General features: G+C 38.8%; 1 protein-coding gene across 3 annotated transcripts in view; it reads right to left on the bottom strand.

Moving 5' to 3' along the window:
• eif4g3a (eukaryotic translation initiation factor 4 gamma, 3a) overlaps positions 1–22,202 on the bottom strand; it is a 39,147-nt gene that overhangs the window by 13,701 nt on the left and 3,244 nt on the right. For 2 of the 3 annotated variants that reach the window (XM_056735268.1, XM_056735267.1), the window contains exons 2-14: positions 17,002–17,068; positions 16,046–16,213; positions 15,144–15,236; positions 14,770–14,802; positions 7,586–7,762; positions 7,138–7,249; positions 6,811–6,917; positions 4,933–5,115; positions 2,580–2,667; positions 1,801–2,478; positions 1,636–1,721; positions 1,018–1,252; positions 729–853 (exon numbers count right to left, since the gene is read on the bottom strand). In XM_056735268.1, the coding sequence (XP_056591246.1) occupies positions 729–853; positions 1,018–1,252; positions 1,636–1,721; positions 1,801–2,478; positions 2,580–2,667; positions 4,933–5,115; positions 6,811–6,917; positions 7,138–7,249; positions 7,586–7,762; positions 14,770–14,802; positions 15,144–15,236; positions 16,046–16,213; positions 17,002–17,068 (2,152 nt within the window). Of the gene's footprint in view, positions 1–728; positions 854–1,017; positions 1,253–1,635; positions 1,722–1,800; positions 2,479–2,579; positions 2,668–4,932; positions 5,116–6,810; positions 6,918–7,137; positions 7,250–7,585; positions 7,763–14,769; positions 14,803–15,143; positions 15,237–16,045; positions 16,214–17,001; positions 17,145–17,876; positions 18,180–22,202 lie in introns of those variants that run through there. The other variant, XM_056735269.1, reaches the window with a different exon arrangement.

Raw genomic sequence — 22,202 nt, 5'->3', positions numbered from 1 at the left:
CTTATAAACTCTGTATAAACATTGGCAATTTAATATTTATAAAGTTAATAACCTTTAACGAACAACTACATTACATGAAGTGTTTTAATGACTTCTTAAAATGAATAATTATTTGCCCCAGGATTGATCAAAGTTAAAGTCAAATTTGATGTAAAATGTACTAAATAAACAAAAATATTTAATAATAATAAATATGATTAATAATTCAATATATGAGCTAAATATTTTAAGATGTTGTACATTTGTAATGACATGCATTTTAAAATAAAAAAATCATCAGATGCATGCGCCTGGCCCAAAGTTCCACACTAGAGGCTAAAAATATATAACTAAATATATTGTAATACATTTATATTAATACTCATTTTTATAAATATTTTATTGTATCATAATTGTATTAAATAAACAATTTATTTAATAATATTGTATGTTAATAAACAATTGAAAGGGTTGTGTAACTTTATCGTATTTAAGTTTAGCCAAGTAAGGATTCTTCTACTGGTAACCCAAACTAATACTTGCTAGACATGCTTTTTACTTGCTAGCTAATGTAATTAACTTGTTAAGGCTTTCGCTTGTTTTCAGAAATAATCTACTAATCTATTTCTTTGCAGATGTGAAGTTAAGTTTGGGCCACAAAACTGTGCATGCGCAGTAACCTTAATTTTTGTTGTTGCTTTGAAACCATCTTTATAATATAAATGTTAAGAACATAATTCAAAGCACACCTTGTCTAGCACCACATCACTGATGGGAGGCAGACCCTCGGGTTTCTGCACACAGGCGGACATGAACTGAAAGCCCAAAAGGAAGTCACGGTCGTACTGCCTCTTTCCATTAGCTTGCACGAGACCTGGAGTGGGAATGAGACCAGCAATAGTAGGTCAAGTATGTTAAGAAATTTTGCGAACGTAGGTTTAAATTATTATTTAAGAAAAATCACTAAATAAATAAATGATTCAATACTGTTCAGCATTGACGCCAAATATAGACCAAAACAGAGGTAGGAGGTCTCACCTTCCTGCATGAGTGGAGTGGGGGAACACATGGATCCCCTGCTGTCCCTGAGTGTCACGCCGCTGTCTGTGCTCTCTGTCTCCACTCCGTTCCTCAAAGGCTCCACCTCTGTCTCCCCGTTCTCCTCTGAGATCTTCTCCTGGTGCTCAGGCACTGGTAAGGGGCTGCTGTAAGTCCCTAAGGTTGGTTGAGTAGTCATCTCATCTCCAGCAAAGCTTTCCTCTGAGGCCTCCTCCTGATGTGAATAAGAGAAGCGTTACTACAAATTCCTGAAGTTATGTGAGATGATGACTGTATGATGGCTTTGTATTTTGATAATGTCAGCTCATAGGGAAACACTTTATAGGAGAGGTATCGCCAGTAATAGAGACAAGCAATTGTCATTTTTCCTACAACGGTAGTCAATGGTGGCCAAGAACTGTTTGGTTACAAGCATTCGTCCAAATATCTTTATTTGTGTTCATCACAACAAAGAAATTTTCATTTTTGTGTTAACTATCCCTTTAAGGGTTTTCTCAGACTGATGTGTCATCTATTCATTTACATCTTTGCTTGTATCTATTACTGGCGATACCCCTCCTATAAAGTTCCTCCTAACAATTCACAGATGCATCTCACCTCATTCTCCTTCTGTAGTGTTTCCACCATCTGACTTTCTTCACTTGGTTTCATCCAAGACTTTGGTACAGCAGAAACAGCTTGGGCTATCATGAAACGCAGAAAACCAATGTTGATACTTGTAAGAGTTTGAACTTAAAATCGCCACACCAAGTTAACAAATACCTGTAAACTTTGAGTTATTCTGAGTCTGGGATTCCAAAGTGTCCTGAGCCTTCAGTTGAACATCATTTGAGGTCTTGTTTGGCTCTGTTTCCTCGGTTCCAGCGGGGGGCTGCAATATCCGTGTCAAACCAGGTGGTGGCGCAAGGACAGAAGTGGTGTTTGAAGTGGCCTGTATGGTCGGTACCAAGGGCACAGATGGAGCTAATAAAGTGAGGTGCTCTGCCTGAAGCTCCTCCAAGGCCACTGGAACTTCTTGATGGGATTCCTCCACAGATGATGTACCTGAGGTTGACGTCTGAACCTCACAGAGCAAATGGGTCTGTAAGGCTTCCTGGACCTCTGGTTCTTCACAGCCTGATGGAAAATCAGCATGGCCATTTACGGCTTTGAGAGACAGTGAGGGTATTGTAGGCATACAAGATGTTTCTGAGAGAGAGTCCTCGCCAGAGATGCCCAGATGTATTTGAGTCGTGGTGGTTGTGGGAGAATGAAATTCAGGTTCTCTTGCAGAGGTGGATACAATGCAGCCACTTGCAGGATGTGTAGGAACAGTAGAGGAAGTCAGGATTATATCTGGAGAAGACGATTGTAATAATGGAAGACCTCCGGCTTCTCCTTTCTCTATGAGGAGCTTAGATCCAGGAGATATAGATTGCAGTGGCTCTGTTGGCCTGTCATCTATGAAGATGGCGAGAAAGAAAGTGTAAAACTACAACACATGACACATGTGTCTATGAGAAAAAGCCTATAAGGAAAAATAGGTTAGAATTGAGTTGTACCTAAGTTGGGTCTGCCATCTATAATTGCAGGACTGAGTCTTTGAGGTGGGACATATGCTCTTTGCTCCGATGGCTGACAGTTGCTTGCCTGCATTTGTGTAAAAGAGACACATCAAACATCCAAAGCGACTTATAATTGAGGAATACAACAAGCCATTCAAAGTGATGGTTCCACCAAAGATGAAAATTTTGTCATCATTTATTCACCGTCTTGTCATATTAAACCTGCATGACTTTCTTCTGCAGAACACAAAAAAAGATATATTGAAGAACGCAGTTAACTGGCACCCATTCACTTGTATTGGTTTTGGTCCATACAACAGAAGTGAATGGGTGCCAGCGTTGTTCGGTTAACGTTATTCTTCAAAATATCATTAAAAAAGTCATTAAAGTTTGAAATTACAAAAGGGTCGGTAAATGATGGTAGAATTTCATTTCTGAGTGAACTATCTCTTAAAGAAGGCAATAATAATGCAAAGTTACAGGGAGTCCAAATAGCAGAAGCTTTTAATACAAACTAAGGAAGAATTTGCATAATTACTCATAGAGTTTGTATTGTAATAAAAACAGTTTTTTTATCAGGCCATTGAACATGAAATGTACATTGCAACAATATTTCAACTGAACAGTGAACTAAAAAGTCGCTAGCACTTTATTTTACAGTCCTGTTTCCCATGTACATACTGTGTACTTATTATTATTTTCATATTATAATAAGTAAAATAACTTGGTAAAATCTAGGAACTAACCCTGAACCTACCCCTAAACCTAAACTTATACCATGTAGTTACCATATACTACCCAGCTCTTCCTTAGTAAAGTACACAAAGTGCACTATAGGTACACGTACTGTAAAATAATGTTCAAGCAAAAGCCAAATGTCCCAAAGAGAGCAAAGACAAATGAAACAGGAACTAATTTGAACAAATAATAATTCCTGTTCAATCGCCTAATTAAAAACCTGTTACAATAAAAAAAACATTGAAAACCCCAGGAGTAATTCTACAAATTCTTACTTTGTATTTTTAAGCATTTTTAACCCGCGTCATCAAAGGTGGTTCAATGGCACACAATTAATAACACATCAAAATAATATTGGATATTCTGTATTCTATAATAATGTGTTTAGATGCAGGAATGCCTGGATGATGGTTAAACTACACATTATATCAGACAGCAGGGGATATTTAGCTCTCTTTCTCTGTATGCGGCACTATTGTCTGCAAGATTAAACCATAGGAGATTTATAACATGTCTAGAACAAGGCTAATTCTAATCATTTGGGTAAGTAAACGCTAGCTTCTGTACAAACAGAGATGGAGAGAAAGAAACAGATGGAGGGTGTCACCTTACTCTACGGGACTAATAGATAATACCATGTTTTACGGACATGATAATATTTTAATGTCATGTTTTTTGAGCATTTGAACAAGATTATACCAAGTATTATATGCAACACTATTTGTGTACATGGTATCATGATTGTATTAAAGTAATTTAGAAATTTACTGTTGCACTGAAGTACATTTAAGTATACAGCCGTAGAAAATATTAAGAGACCATTTTAAAATGATTTTCAGTTTTTCTTAATTTACTATTTACAGATATCCGTTTATGTAAAATGATCTATATTTATTTGTAAAACTGGAAAAACAGGTCAAAATGCTCTGTATTTTTCAGACTGCTTTTTTCAGAGTTCATATTCACTTTTACGCAATACAACAGTAATATATGTACATGTATTTAGGAAAAGTTCAAAAAACTTTTTTATTTGATAACCTCGATTTATATCACAGTTTTCATGTGTTTTGTCATGCTGTCAATCTTTCACTTTGCTGTTGGTTGAGTTTGCCACTCCTCAGGTTTGATTTTGTTGAAATTCAACAGACGCTGGACTGGAATGGCCAAAATACATCTAGAAATGCTGAATAAATGAACATTTGGAATGGTCTCTTAATTTTAACCACATGGTATAGTAAATACCATCGTACATGAAAACATATAACGGCGCAGAAAACAGCCTGATGCCCTCACTGTCATACGGATTAGACTGGGGGGGCTGACTCACTTTGTGAGGTGGAACTAATCCATGTACACCCTTCGTGCCAAAGAGAGAAAGTGTGTGTGTGTGGAAGACAGAGTGGCTGTACATGTCTGGAAAATTGCATTAGACAGGTGAGCTTAACACAGCTGAGCCAAGAGCTCATTGGACAGGAGCTGATTAGAAAGGTTGCGTTAAATACAGACACAGGCACTTGTTAAAATGTGTTAAGATCCGCAGTACACCGATGTGAATTATAACTTCATGTGGAAAAAGCGCTGGCCGTTTAATAAAACGATGTGCGTTTCTTGCCTGTGGCAGGGTAGGCGTCGACGATAGGTGTACTGTGGGCGGGGTCGGTGTCGAGGAGGAAAGTCCCGCAGGAGGGGTCGAGATGGAGGTGGGGTGTCCGACAGGAGGAGTGGGATTCCTGCTTCCGAACATGATCTCCTCCGTGATGTCCTTTCCGCCCTGGTTTGGGTCTCGGATCCGGATCTGTGAGGACAGAAGCACAGTTGGACAGAAGACTCAATAACACACCAGAGTCAAAAGAGGATGCTATTGAGACGTCAAATGTACTGATATGATACCTCGTGAATACAAAAAAATGCTTTAGTACATTTTTACAGTCCTGACTGAGCGACTCCAAGATCATGAAAACACAATACAAATAGTCCATGCAAATCGTGTGCTGCAAAAAAACATTTAACTATATTGTGTTATTCTAAATACCATTAAACAACATTCAAACCAGTACACTAAAGAATTATGGAGGTATGTCCAATGATTAATTCTCATATGGATGTGCCAGTTTGCAAGAGGAGTGGTGAATTGTTTGTTTGTTTAATTCATTCTTAACGCCATCAAAGATAGTAATATTAACAAGATGCGCCACTGGCATTAAAATGCATGCCGAGGAATGCAACTGTCAATATGGCCTCTCTAGCGAAGGAAGTCCCGCCTTAACTTCATTAAGTTACATTGGCTCCCTAAAGTCGCTCTCATCAAATTCAAGACTCTGCTCCTGACCTACGAGACCACCACTGGTTTTGCACCCCCTTATCTTCATTCACTTGCAGACTTATGAACCCGGCAGATCCATACGCTCTGCAATCGAACGACGTCTTGTGGTGCCATCCCAAATCGCTCTGACGAACCTTCTCTGGATCGGTTCCACATTTGTGGAATGATCTGCCTGCTGCTACAAGATCAGCAGATAATGTCGCCATCTTTAAGAATCGGCCGAAAACTCATCTCTTCTCTCTGCACCTGACTTATCATTTCTGATTTCTATATATTTTCTACAATATCTAATAAAAAATAAAAAAATAATGCATGCTTACTTAAACTAAACTTGGCTCTGTACACTGTAGAAGGCTTTGTGAGACATGTTTTTACTGCTCTTATGCTTTTTGTTGTCCTAATGTTTGACCCAATTGCTTCCATTGTTTACCCAACTTTAAAGTCTCTTTGGATAAAAGTGTCTGCTAAATGACTAAATGTAAAGACTGACGATTCTCTGGGGCGGGGCTCTCGTGAGGCGCTTGCCAGCCTGTAGATGATGCGATCTTGGAAAATGTGATTTTTTGTGTAATTTAAGCATAACAAACCATATTTATGAGACAGTTCAAGTCATGTTGAATTATTGATCGAAAATATGCTATTTAATTTTAGAGATATATGAATTCCCCCATTCAAGTAGATGAATGACTTCCGTAAAGGGACTTTGATGCCATTCCAGAATCTCAGGCTATATTAATGGCGAGAACCAGCCAATACACAACTCTGTTCTATATACAAGTCGTGGGCGTGGTGAAACTGGCTCAGTTCTGACTCTAGCCTATAATAAAACATCTCGACTATGCCAACTGCTCAGCATGCATCGAAATCGCCACATCACAGTCTGATCCAAATATGTGGGGAGTTGTATGGCACGCACACAAACCTGAGAAATCCAAGACTTATTCCTCATCATGGATTCCAAAACTGTAATGGACTACCGTGACAATTAAACAAGGAACGAAGGCCAATACCGGGGATAAACCAATACTTGACGGATATCCTTTTAGCAGCATTTTTGCATTTAATCTGTTTCTGGCAGCCAGGGCCGCAGGGATTCAATTCAAACCTTATCAGTGGAAAATAAACTGAAAAATAAGTGGATCCCTCCGTGTTTCTGGTGGTACTCACTGGTTTCTTCTCTCGTTTGGCAGGTGGAGGGGGCAGAGGTGCAGGCACTATGATGGGTGGAGAGGGCGGGTACACCGCCTGGCTGGAGTAATATGGCAGCCCGGCAGCTGTTGTTGTAAAAAGACAGGAAAGGGGAAAAAACCTGTCACTGAAGTGAGCTTTCACGTGATCTTAACAGCCTTGGAGTGAATCGTGTTTTGAGAACGAGGTCATTTCTCAGTTAGCTAATCAGACACATGCAGACTACCTGGAGCTAACATGAACCAGCTGGATGTGATGTGAGAGCGCTCATGATGAAGCGCATGCTTCGGAGAGCTCTGTACTTGCCGTAAGGGGTTGGGTATTCCCCAGGGCCGGGTCCTGAGTAGAAGGTTCCGGATCCTGGCGGTTGGATGGTATATTGCTGCGGGGGTCCCACGTAAGGTAAGTTGTGACGATACTGTGAGGAGAAAAATAAAGATATATGCTCAATGATACCTGATCTCCACGATACTGCCATTTTCCACAAAATAAACACATTTTCATATAAATATATAACATTGATATATCAGTTCTTGTTTTTTATTAGCTTTATACATTTCAAAGAGTTAGCCTAAATTGTCAAAATTAGTGTGTATATCATGAAAAAAAGATATGTTTTATTATCATATGAATAAGTGTTGATATTGTTTTAAAAGTAAATGGTAAATAAGTATACTTTGCTTTAAAATGTCATAAAAATTGTCCTTAACAAATGTGGAAACCCTTTACAGTAATGCTTCTACTGATGCTTCACCTGGGAAATGTAATATTGGGGTGTCTGGGGGTGAAATGGCATGGGCGTCATGGTCATCACGATGGACTGGTTGGGGTGGTAAACCGTAGCCGTGGGGTTCTGCGAGCCCGGCCGAATGGAAGGATTGTTGGTGGGGAGAGTGGGCCGTGCGGCTTGCATCTGAGTCCGGTGAATGAACTATCAAAGAGAGGAGTGGGGGGAGGGGAGAGAATTAAGCAGAAACAGACAGAGAAAAGGGGAAACAGAAAGAAAACATGTTAGTGTTGATATAAGACAGGTCACCTCGGGACATCATCTTCTAAACTTTACTTAAATCAAGATGTCTGCTTTTATGATCTGAAATGTGTGCTTTAAGGATGCGATATTAAATATCAGAAAAGCATTGATCACAAATGTTTGAGGAATTACATGTCTTTAGACCATCAAACACACAGAGAGACAGAAATATTGTCACTCTCTGCTGTAGCGGGGTGGTGGCACAGCTCTGGCACAAGGCTTTATTCATCCGGAGAATACTGCATGCCTGCTGGAGGAGTCGTCCCCTCCCCCAACACATCCTCCCCCGCTTCCCTCTCGCTCGCTGCGCACAGCAAATATTCCTTCAGAAAACCCAGCCGAAGGGCGCCAGTCGGGTAACACTGGGGCAAGAGGTGATTCTCTCTATACACAATATACACACTAAATATGCCATTTCCAACAAGGAACTGTATATAATTGTATATATGTACGTATGTCTGCAGTGTCTATTTACACACAGACACATTTTACTATTTCAACTCCGAAAAGATTCCTGCGGAAAAACCTACTGAGAACCTCACAAAAATACTACTGGTTTCCATTTAAATATCATTATGAACCATTAGCTTTTTATATTAAAACCATCCCACCAATAGAATCCATCACATACTAGTAGTACAATTAACCAGTACTTATAACCATTAGATCCATTACATTGTGACTGAATGACAGTCCTCATCATCAAACTATGACATATAGAAACATACTCGAAGTAACAAATGTGGGAGAAGTATTATGTTTACTATTATTTATACTTAAAGTCCTGTTAAAGGGACAGTTCACCCAAAAATAAAAATTCTGTCAGCATTTACTTGTTCCAGATATTTGGAAGAATGGTAGTCAAAAGTGCCAAATAACTATTTGCTCTCCTTCAATTTTCAAAATATCTTCTTTTGCTTTCAACTGAACAAAGAAATTTACAAAGACATTTTTCTGCTATCGTAGTCAATGGAGGACAAGAACTGTTCGGTTACGAGCATTCTTCCAAATATCTTTCTCTGTGTTCATCAGAATAAAGAAATTTACAAAGATTTGAAACAACTTGAGGGTGAGTTAATGGAGATATAATTTTCATAGAATTGTCTGGTTTCACTGGCCAACCATAGCACACCTCCCTTTTCAGAGCGATGAGCTTTGTTCAAAATCTGCTTGTTTCAGAGAGGCGGGGCAAAGAGGAGATACAAACAAGCATGGTCTGGGGGAAATACAGTGTTTTTTACCCTTACATTGTGTACACACATTGCATTACATTTAAAACATATGATAATATTTGTTTTAGCTGTGTCATATGACTCCTTAAATAACCGACGACCCAGTAGATCCACATTTAAGAAAAAATGACACCACGCAAATCCTTTTTTGGCTGTTTTAACCTCCTATGACTTTACTTATAATTAAATAAAATCTGAAACGATTGTTTACTCAGTATCTGTGACTGTGCATAACTTGTGATATAAAATGCGGGCAGAACCACTCTTCCAAATTACAAGTGTGAAACGTTAATTTACCCGGGGTTAAAAGCAGGGCTTAGTATGAAGATAACCCGGGGTTAAGCGCGGTATGAGAGATCGCTAATCTAGTGCTATGCTAATGCTTTTGATTCTTTATCTCTGTACATAACCTAAAACTGAATTAAAACATCAAATTATTTTTTGATTGAAATGATAAATCTTTACTGTAAACTAACACTGCATAGGAATACACCTAAAAGAGATTTATCTGCCATAAAACATGTTTTATGAGAGGACATCAATCTTTTCAGAAGGCTATCGCAGTTTAGGGTGGTCTGAATGGATGGTTTCGCTAAATCCACAGGGAACAAAAAGGCAAGATTTCACTGTGTACCCTTGTAAAGTGATGTAATTTAGTGACTGGCATACTTCAGCTGAATTACACGTTTTCTTTAAGTGCTGTAACGGATATACTGGTAAGGTCGTGTAATATAGAGAGATGCCGGAGCGGCACATTTCAGCAACACAACCAAGTTCAGACAGCTTTCCAGAGGCACCGCTGTCTAATTAAATCTGTTTTATGAGGACACAGAGAATTCTCTTTGCCTGCATTTGAACACAAAAACAACCAAGACACTTATGATTATTTAACAAATGTTCAGAAGTAAAAAAATGTTGGGGAAGTTACATTTACACATATGTTTGCTTTACTCTTCACACGGCTATATAACATCAGTCCTGTTCTACACCAGCAGGTCAAAGGTGAATAGAGAGAAGTGATGAGTGAAATGTGAGAAAGGCAACAAACATGAAGACCACCAGTGGAGAACAAAAAGTGACAGGACACATTGTTTGTATGTGTGTGCAATTGGTGATTTCCTTCCACTGTGACTCCTACAGCCAACCGGGGATCAGGCACAGCTTGGGGCGAGGACCACTCTGTGCTAAACTACTGTCACAGAGCTCTATAAGAGTGTGTGTGCGAGAGAGAGAATGCCTGGGAAGGAAGCGGAGACTGTGTGTTTGTAAGTGACAGATAAGAATGAGTGTAAATGACTGCCAAAGAGACTGAAAGAAAAAAAGGGCATGAGTGAATCTATGAAAGAGACAGAGATGAGGGAAAGAGACGGATGGAACATTTGATGTCATGGGGAGATCTGGGTGATTCCACAACTTTGTGCACTTTGTTGAACTAGAAGCAAAATCTTTTTATAAATAGAAAACAGCTTTAAACACTGTGAACAAATTAAGTAAGAAAAAAGGTAGGATGGGACATTTTCAATAGGAATTGTTTGGATTGGTAATATAAATGAATGGGAATAATAAAGGGACAGCTCACCCAACTATGAAAATTCTGTCATCATTTACTCACATTCTTGTCAATTTAAACCTGTATGACTTTCTTCTAAAGAACAAAAAAGAAGATAACTTGAAGATCGTTAACCGAACACCGACGGTACCCATTTATTTCTACTGTACGGACACAAAACCAATGAAAGTCAATGTGTACCGTTGCTGTTTGGTTTCACTTTATACTTCAAAATATCTGCAGAATAGTCATACAGATTTGAAATGACAAAATGGTGAATAATGACAGAATTTAAATGTTTGGGTGACCTTTCACTGTACTCTTGTCCACACATTGAAGTTTGTCCTACCAGAGATTTTATGTCATTATCACTGATACAAATCCATGTGCAAGTAAATACCGAATCACTTCTGGTAACCATGAGCCAATAAACTGCATAATGAGAAAAATAAATGAACATTGAAAAAGTCTCAATGATTCATGGACTGAAAAATTAATTTAACTATTGTATACCACGAGGGAGCATTTATGCTTTGGCTTTACCACAACAAAATTTCCCAACAAAATATTTAATTTTGTGAGACAAAACGCATATTCCAGTATCCATTTATATTAACAGCTATGGCCGGTGGTTTATGTCATTTTGAGTATAAGAACACATGCCATGAATAAAATTTTGTATTTTCAATCCATTAAATACTAAATGAATGAACTATCCAATGGTGCCATTCCAGGACACAGAACTACACATGATCAACTGATTAAGCAGCCTGTGTCTGTCTGTGTGTGTGACAGACACTCCCTCTCTGACTCTCTCCCGTTTCTGTTTGTTTTCTAATGGCCTGTAGGCATCAGTTTTTGCCGGTCTGCAGTGCAGGCGAGCTGGGACGTGCCGCAGCCACAAGGGAGAAATTAAACCTCAACTCAGCTCTTTCAAAAATCAGTGCAGATGTCAAAGCTTCTTTCAGGACAGCTCATAACACAATCCAGAGCTGTTGTGTAGGGTTACACTACACAGATTCGTGCACGCCTATCATATATGCTGCAGTTTGTATTCTGGATAAAAACAGGTAACTGCTAATTTGTGTTAAGAATGACACCAGGAAAGCTGTACTATGCCCGGCGACCATGTCCTGATTATTCTGACTAAGGCCCGATTCACATTTCGCATCTAAAGCGGCGCAGAATACGCGAGCCGCACCGCATTCTCCTTTTTTCCAAAGCACCTGGACTTTGCGCTCTCCTGGCGTCTGTCGTTGCTACGCAACCATGGGCCTCAATAGCCGTTAAGACGAGGAGATATAAACAGAGGATATATGGATTATATGCGCTGAAAATACCTTGCAATAACGCTGATACTAGATTTAGTTATGCTGTGATCATCTCCATTTTCATTGAGCTCCATATTGGCTGGTTGGTTCTTGCCACACGACCTGCGGTGCTTGCGGCTTTCTTAAAAGTTGAGATTTTTTCATCTGATGATCTCAATGCGGCACACTATTTCCGCGTGTCTAAATTTAAAATAACGAATATGCTTGTGGAAAAGACGCTAAATGTGAAAAGGCCTTAAGCAGTTTCCTGCCTCAATATATTTCAATAGTCAAATCTTGTCCTCAAACCCAAACTTAGTCCTTAAAGGGATAGTTCATCTAAAATTGCTAATTATGTCATCATTTACTTAACCTCAAGTTGTTTCAAAAGTGTATAACTGTCTTTGTTCTGTTGAACACAAAAGACGACATTTTGAAGAATGTGGGAAACAGAACAAAGACAGTTATACAGTTTTGAAACAACTTGAGGTTAAGTAAATGATGACATACTTAGCATTTTTAGAGGGTTACAAACAGTCTTCTAAATATATTTATTTATGTTCTGCATTACAATAAAATGTATATTGGTTTGAAACAATTTGAGGGCAAGTAAAGATGACATTATTTTTACTTTTGGATGAACTATCCCTTTAAACTAGAGGGGAAAACAGGTCGATGAGAGTAGTATAAGAGCCACAAACCCAGTCCTAACGGCACAAAACATAACCTTAAAATCTGATTTGCTGTCAGGTATGTTGTTCCAGGTATTGCAAACACATGAACACTTGGACCTCAGCAAAATCAGGTCATCATCCCATTCATCCAAAATATGTCGCCAGTTCTTACATCTACATTTAGTCATTTTTTAGACACTTCTGGAATATACACAGTAATACAGCAGTACAGCAGCTGAAGTTTGTCTTACCAGGATAGCCAGAGTTTGCACAAACAGCTATTTCTCCTATAACCCATCATAAAAGAATATTGGGTGTCCATCAATGAGTATACGTGTTCAGAATCTGCACCGTATTGGGATAAGAGTCATGGCTAATATAAACCCTGTGTAAATATTTTAATCCTTGTTTAACCACACACATTTAACTCACACTTATTGTTAGTAAATCAAAAATACAAAAAATAACAAGTCAATGGACAACAGCAACATGGTGGAGGTTGTAGAGTATGTCTGGGAATGTATTTATATTACATCTGCTTACCTTGAACGACCGAATCCAGAACACACAAAGTATACGAATTCAGACAGAGATTTAGTAACCTGAGTTTTATTGCTTTAACTTGTATGTTGGTGCAAACGTGGACTAACTTAGTAAATGTGCTGCACTAAAGATAATATAACATAATACACCATGTTCCCGTCACGCATCAAAGAGCCCACCTGCTACGCACTTAAAATTCAATGGGAAACTCAGTTTAGACTTCATTAACAGCATATTTCTTAAATGCTACTGCCACTGCTATTCATAAAAAAATGAAATATGTAAAGCAAATGTTTCAGTGGTTGTTTGAATAAATAAAGACTAAAAAAGCAATTAGCTCAATGGCCAAATACACATTGATTCATTGGCATAGGTCTGGTTATCATCCTCCGAAACCATAAAACAAAACTATGAACGGTAAAAAAAGGAAATCTGACCACCATGACTTTTGTGGGGTGACTTACTGGCTCCAAAACCAGAACAGTATCATTCTACTTATTCTGACGACTTCTGAAAGTCACAGAAACACTTATAACAATGATGCTCTGGAAAGTGACACATTCAAGAATTTCATATAATGTTAGATGCATTAACAGCCTTGGCAAGAATAAGCAATCAGCGTCAATCTTCATGAGCGCACATCTGCTCATCAGATGAGATGAATAGATAAAATCATCATTTAGACATATCTTCAGAAAAGAAAAGAAATGGATGAGTCAGAGGAGACACTTCTAATGTCTGCTTCTCAAGGACGGGGAGATCATTACATGACTGAACCGACGTATGAATACACTCGTGTTTAAGAGCCTCTCTAGTCAAAACCGTGTTCCTAAACCTCCTAGCTTCAGTCACAGAAATGAGGGAAGTTTGTTTAACCTCTGAAAGATACCGCAAAAAGTGGTAGGAATGCAAAAAATGTCCAAATAACTCTAAACAACCTGTTTATTAACTCTTTCACCGCCATTGACGAGTTATCTCGTCATTAAAAAAAAACGCTTCCCTGCCAAAGACGAGTTATTACGGCGATCATTGTTTGTACTGTTGTACAGCAGGTGGCGCTATTACACACCACTGGAAAAAAGTACAGAATCCCAGAACCTAGAACGTATATGTTTTAGTGGTTTTAAATGATTGTTCTGAGTGTAATCTGGGCGGAATCTTTGACAAAAAACGTTAATTATCTCAGCTGTTTAATCAAAATGATGCATTTTTGAAGAAACCTTCCTACATGGTAGGCTGGCAACCTTTTTTTAAAGAGGCTGGCGGCGAATGAGTTATGTACTATTGGGCATCTAGAACGGAGGTGAACCAGTGCTTTGGTGCTGTTACTAGTTCCAACAGCTGAATCAGAGATGTGTTACTGTGATCTTAAAAACGCATCTCACACAAGTCAATAGTAAGTTATTCCATTAGTAATCTACCCTGTAAATTTAAGTAACAGCAGTTTTCCCTGTCGCAAATACCCCAAGAGCCCGTCTCTACAGAGTTAGCAAAAAACCCACTATTCTGGCTGTCAGTACACATTTCACCAGTACACAACACATAATTCACAAGCTTCCTACACAGAGTCTGATAGAGACTTTGGGTCTGTGAGATTTACCTGATGGTGAGCTGGCCGAGGTCCAGTCACAAACTGATGGCCGAGGGATCAAGTGGTGTTATGGTACGGCGAGGTCACCAGGAGCAGGAAAGGAGAATAAGAAGCAAGGATTACATGTCATCCACCTTAAACGACTTTGAATTTCCATTACAAAGGAAAAGTAATAGAAAAAGTAATCTACAGTAGTAGGGTTGTTTGACACATGTCAGCGGAGTGGATGGTCTTCGTGAATGACCTTAACAAGTGGTTAAATAATGTATTTATTTTTATATACATTAGCAATATAAAGAGGGCATAGAACTTGAGATAATGGCAGTAAAACTGCCACTAACAGTGAGTTTTTTGTTATTGGACATTGAAATTGAAGGGCTTACCGGCCGAGTCTGTTGCTGCACGTTCATTTGCTGCGTCTGTGGCGAGTACATCAGGGGGGCGGAGCCTGCATTCTGAGCTGGGTTGTATGGAGGCTTAGAAAGAAAGATGAAGATAAAAGAAATAGGAGAACATTAGATGTGGAAACTAGTGACAATATCTAAGGCAGGACTGTCCTTTAAAGTGCCACAGATAATACTGAGAACTGCAATATTAGGGCATAAATTAACTGACCAACTGTATAAATGAAGTGTATATATCTCTGTGCGTAGGAGAATTCTGTGATCATTAAAGCACCTCTGTCAGCTGGAAACACTATTTATAAAAAGGTGACAATGTTCCTTCAGGCTGGTAGTAACCATGGTGAGGAGAGCGATGCAAATATCACTCACAGCACAAAATGTTCATAGTCTGTATTGTGAGTATGTTTGCTAAACATCATAAAGGTAATAGAAAACATCGAAATGTTCTGGGTGTAAACTGATGTGTGATCTCTCATACAGGTTGGTGAATTGCAGCTCAAAGAGGTCACAGCTCATCCAGCCACGACTTGACCTGACTGTCCCAAATAAAAAATGTACTGTAATTTCTTAGCCAAATAACAAACGGAAACAACTAAATAGTCTTTATTCTACCCAAATTTGAGCCGGCACATTCGACTTCACAAAAATTAATTAAGCATAACATTCAGCTATTAAACAGTATTTCTCTTTTACGGACAGCCGGAAATAATTTTAATTGGGCATCTGATTAAAAAGATCAAGTGCCTTTTAGTTTTTGAACCAAGTAAAAAAACTCATGCATAACAATAACTGTGACCACAAAAAACAGCAGATAGGTGATCAGACTGACTGATGATGACACAAAGAGGGTTGCGGCAGCCGCGGCACATAGAGTTACTCACCCCTCCGCCTGTATCCCAGCCCTTGAGGAAGCGGTACTGTTGGGCAGGAGGCACTGATACCTGAGAGAGGGCTTGGGGCGCCGCATGGTTGGAAGGGGTGCCCACCAAATTAGGGTGGGTTTTGCTGAGGTCGTGACCCGGGTATGGAGGGCCGGGGTGTCTGGATACCTATGATATGAACATGAATAAAACATATTACACACAGTAAATAAACACATTAATAAGTCACCGCCATAACTCTTTAAACACCACCCTGCTATTGGATGAGAAGAGACAGTTGCACCTGATGCTCCGAGTCACTTTTGTGGGCGTCATTATTTAGAAGAGATAATGCAGATAAAACTGGAGTTGTTTAAAGTTTGGCAGGTGTATTTGCATATTTCCACATTCATCAGGTGCTCAGAAGTGTTTTGAAGCCCCTAAATTGACGTTCGACTTTTCCGAGTGCCGCGCGCACTACGGGTCATCCGACTAGAGAAAGCAGCACAGCTTGCGTTTTCCGTGCGGTTTTTAAGACGCAAAATGTGAATCGCCCCAAACACTTACCTACATTAATTTTGACCTTCATTGAAGACTTAAAAGCGTATTTTTTTGCGAGCGTGTAACTTTCTGGGTAAAATAACAGATTCCAGAATTTACTTAGGATGGCCTTGTTGTACAATCAGACAGATTGTAAAAATTGTCAGAAGAAAAACATTGGATCATGAAGAAATGATACCTGATATATTTGGCAACCCTAGTGATTGTTTTAACATTTTTTGTTTCTTATTCCTGCTGAGTCATGAAGTGGAGACGCACCCTGTATTGATCCAAAAACAGATCAGCATTACTTCACATTTAACACAAGCGTGATTTAGCATTTTTGCTTTCGGTTACTTGTGGCTGGAAACCGGTTACATACAGGTTTAATTGTTCATATAAACTAATGCATGTATTATGGCAATGTGGTAACTCACACTGTAGACTGCAGTTACCCCAGAGGGAAACATGCGTTCCTCCAGAGATAGCGCTGCTCGAGGGATCCTGAAGAGGGTTGTGTTAAAGAAAATATTTCGAGTAGTGACTGAAACGGGACTGAAAGCAGTTCAAAGAGGTCAACCTTTGAAGCAGAGAAGACAACAAAAACATTAAGCTATAGCCACAAATCAACATCTTACATTCAGTTCACTTTGTGAAAATGGCCCAAATTCCTTAACAACAATTAATATTACTGACTGTCACCTTCATGCACTAACTCATATTTGGGACAAAGGTTTAAAAAGACAAAAGCAAACAAGGTTTCTCCCCCTTTCCCTAAAATGTTCTATTCTCTTTTTGAGAATACACCGCACCTCTACCAATTAAAAACCCTTACATGGAATTTCAGACATGTGCGATACGAATCTGTGCGTTATGAAATACAAGTTAAAACGAAGATGCAAAAACCCTTTACTAAAAATCCAACATCGAATACATATATTACTTGACACAAAAACAACAGTTTCTTTTAAAGTTGATGTACTTGGCAGTTCCGATTCCATCAGTGAGATCTTTAATGATTAACACATGTGCCAAAATAATAGGAATAGTTCATTCAAAAATGTAATGTTTGTTTTCTGTGGTACGCAAAATGACTGAAGAATCTTTATGCAACACTATCTATTCTACACGACAACATTTCATATTGACTTTAATTCCCAAACATTTCAAAGTAAAAAAGTAACCCATTGTTTACTATACTTTAGGTCTGTTGACTGAACGTTATGCATTTTGGGTGAACTACTTCTTTAAGACTCCCGAGAACTGTAGCTTTATGAGAAATTAACAAATATGACATCAAGATTCTACTTACAGCATATATGCAGAACATTTACGTAACATTCACACATCATTCAATCAGCCAATGTGCCCTAAAGCAACTCCTCAGAAAGGGTCAGACGGTTCAGATAGAAATGATGTGCTGTCACACCTGCTTCAGCTGTGAATTGTGACATGAACAGACACACAGGTTAAACACAGACAACTTCAAAGAGATGGACTCAAGGAAGTGATAGAAAAAGAAAACAAAACATGCAACAAGCAGCTCCGACAGGCTTGGTAACCCAGAGACGGGCTGATCACATGATTTCAGGGAAAACAGAGATCTGGCTTTCCTCCTTCATAAGGTTCATATGCTCACGGACACTTTTTTGTCTCTCATTGAAATTCTGCACCCCTTCACTATCTTTCTGGCCCTCTGCCAACTCATAGTCCGAGAACAGGGGGAAGGGAGAAGAAAAAAAGAAAAATAAAGAGTAGGGAAAAAAGCAGGCTGGAAGAGGTTTGGTGAGAAGAATGAAACTTAATGTGTGGTTGAGAGGTTTTCCTTTGGTCACAACAACCTTCAATGACCTCCAACAAACCAAGAAAACAAATGTCACGTCGGAAATTATTCAAACCTGCTGTCTGCCTACTTAGACTTGAGCTGGGTCATCCACTGAACGTCCTTCAAAAAGCATATTACGAAATGAATCCTGGATATATACAATAAAAAAAAACACACCACTTCTGTACCATATTTTCAACCTTTGTCCTTTTATTATCTCCAAGACAAACAACGCTACACAAAGCTGTATTTTGCAATCACATTTTTATCTAATCCCTTTTAATTTAGACTGTCATCTTACAGCTTTGACAGGGGCCTATGTCGGTGTCATGGGGCACACCTGAAGAATGCAGCCTATGACGGGTCCTCAACACAATCTGATCAAGTTAAAACAGACAGCTGACACTCGTGAGGCTCTGGCGGGACCCGAGACGGAACTTACTGGAATTACAGGCTGATCTGATTCGCAGTTTGGCACTCAATTGCATAACCAAATCCCTTTGCATGGGCAGGGCAGTGTTGTAATGGCACAACACGCAAGAGTTTGTCCTGCAGGTGTGTGGTTTACATGCATATACATCATTTGCGAAGAATTTACCAATTTTCCCTATACACAAAAGAAACAAGGCAAGTAGGTGTTTCCACATATACAGGTGAACTTAAGGTGAGCTGTGCCTGACCTCTGACTAATCTATTTAGTAAAACTCCATTTGTTTAATAGTAGAGGTAACCGCCAATTTAATTCAATGCTCAAGGCATAGAATACGGATAAGTTATGTCTTGGTTGTACGTGACCGACTGAAATTGAGCAACATAGACTCTCAATTTAAATTTAATCACGGATGTTTCCTTTAAATATATCCTATTAGTGCCAAGGTCTCTGGGGAGAGATACTTCTTGGGCCTGCACATATTCTCTTTGATTTAATTATAATAAATACAATAAGTACAATGTATGAGAATGAATAATACCGCAATACTGTGTGGCCTTGAACAATCATACTAGCTTACTGTAAATCCATTTATGCACCTTATGGGGGTAAGTGGGAGGAGTTAGATAAACTCGAAGTAGATTGTATACGTGGCAGAGGCACCACAGCTTAGGGAGAGAGAGCACTCACTCAGAGATTTATCCCTTACTATGTGAACCTCCACAAAGGTCAGGCTAGGCTGTAAAGGCAGAGTATGGTTTTCAGGACTGGGTTTAATGATAAAAATGTTATTTTATGCTCCAGATGCAGAGGTGATTGTATGGAACGAGCTGGATGTATACAGTATATAACATATATGCAATTCAAGAAATGCAGTCAATCGACAATGTAGATACTGCAGCAGTATAGTACACCCGACAGACCTTTGACTTATTGTAAACCATTTTGGAAAACGGCCTTGTTCTGTATGAGCTATTCAGCTTCTATAGTCACCATAAAATCAAAAATATGAATTCTTTCTTGTAAATGAAAATGACCTTTTTTTCATGTCCTCATAATCTTAATAAGGTCTGAAACTTCTTCTCTTTCCAAGCAATATCTATTTCTGTATAAAGTATGTACCTCATCAGAGAGCGGTACTACATTGTCTGTCAAATTGCCAAATTTCCAACTTCCAACAATCCCCAATGGATGGAAAAAGCCCCACATTTGTCCCTTTCAGGAAGTTTGTATTAACATAATACATGTCTGTGCACTGTGCATTTTTACTTTGTATTTATAAACACAAACAGGCACGCATATACATATCTAAGTATATATTTAAAATTTTGTATAAATTTAAATTATATATATAAACATTTATTTATTTTTGTATTTTATATTTTCTTAAATATATACATATATGTATATGTATTCGCTTATAAATACAAAATTAATATGTACAGAGTACTATGTAAAGTTATTGTGGATGTGACCAATTGTTGAACAGCCTTACAGACTACCTTCCTTTCATAAACAAAGATTACATACTTCTTGACAACTTAAATGATACAAGATAACTAATTGATAGACAACAGATATTAGTAAGACAGATTTCGAATTCTCTCCGCACATCAAAACTGGGATAAGAGAAAGTATTGGTACAACAAAATTGAACACTGCGCCTTTAAGAAACAGAGTAAGTTCAATCACATTGTTTAGTATTTACTAAATAAGTACCAGAGTGTTTGTAAGAAAAACAAGGTCTGTCGATGAAACAAGGTGATAAAATGTGCCGGAACCGAGAGGCGTCTGCTCACATGTCTGCACACATTTAGGGTTGGAGGCAGGAGGTGTGTGTGAGACTCTCTTTGACCTAGGCGATTGTTGGCAGGCGGAGGAAAGCCTTGCATTCTGAATGCTAAGCAGCACTGCTATTGTCTGAGGGGTGCAGCGGCAGTCGCATATGTTACCAGTCGCTCTGGCAACCACTCCCTCCAACACCCCCCTCCATCACACTCTCTCACACACACACACACACGTGCTCAGTTAAGCATCATCACCAAAGGCACATCCCCCGAGTAGGAATCCCATCCCCTAAAAAGATTTTCTCCAGCAGTGAATGTGCAATATAAAGCAATACAGTGTCTCTTGAGTAAGGGAAGGGGGGATAATTGCTATTTATGCAATCAAGAACGTCCCACAACTAAGACACTGATATGCATCAAATGATGTAATCTACGTTATCCAGCATACAGTAAGTGTAACCATGTGTGTTCACAAGGATCAGCCCTGCGGCCACATGCTTTTGGTTGCAGTTGACCACCATAGAATTTGCTGGGATCAAATAATACGATTTCCACTTATAATGCAATAACAAATTATTCTGCAATCGATTTGAGAATGATTTAACCTATGAAATGCAAAACAAAGGTCTACAATGGGGAGAACTCAATGATGGAAGTCCCATGGCTGAGATCATGATTGACGTGGCAGGGCATGCCAGCATAATAAATTAAAAATGAGAGGTTTGAAAATCTAAACCCACTTCTAAAGCAATCAGACTCGTTTAAAACAACAGTACCCATCCATCGAACCATCGAATATTTAAGAAATATAGACAGTGGTATCTATAAATCTGTGGCCACTCGTGATTTATAATATTCTTGTGTTAGAATACCAAACGAACAAAGTTTGAACTGAAAAACGTACAATGATTTTTTACTTGATATGTCCCAATTTTGTTTTAATGAATCACGTTGGCATGGACTCCAGCAAAACCCGATGATCCATGTTATCCCAGCAGGATTTGAGAATGTTCCAAAGAGCATCTTCTGTGCTTCAGTGGAGGCATGGAAATCTACCAGGACATTTATAGGTTGAAGTGATATTTCAAATTACAGATATTCAACATGGCCTCAGACCCCGAGACATTTGCGAACCTTACCTGTGAGCTTCTGATCAAACAACAATTCATCCTTTGACCCTTTGTGACAAAAAAACACAATATACACACCTGAACTCTTGATGCATTTACTCTTACATACACTTAAAGACCAAAGATGTCATCACGTTTTCGCTTCTTTCCCAAAGCAGACAACATATATTTATGAAAGGCATTCTGTGGAGCAGTTCCGTTAAGGGCTACTGTAGAAACAACATGGCGAATGCACTGTAAGGTGACTAAAATTCTAAGGTAATAAAAGCATAACGGTTCATTATGTGAGGTCTTTAAACATCTCAGAAGACAAAGTTATGTTTATTATATTGGATTTCTGTCAATAGATCCACCCAAAAAAATTCACGCAGCACCTTTAACACGACAACCTTCTGCTTTTCTTTTTCTGTTGCGTCACAGTGTGTCGCGTCTCTGAACAAACTCATACTTTTGTACTTTTCTGAGC

The sequence above is a fragment of the Triplophysa dalaica genome, chromosome 21 (genome assembly GCF_015846415.1).
Source record: "Triplophysa dalaica isolate WHDGS20190420 chromosome 21, ASM1584641v1, whole genome shotgun sequence".
In the NCBI taxonomy this organism is placed as follows: Eukaryota; Metazoa; Chordata; class Actinopteri; order Cypriniformes; family Nemacheilidae; genus Triplophysa; species Triplophysa dalaica.
This window is presented reverse-complemented; position numbering and strand designations above follow the sequence as displayed.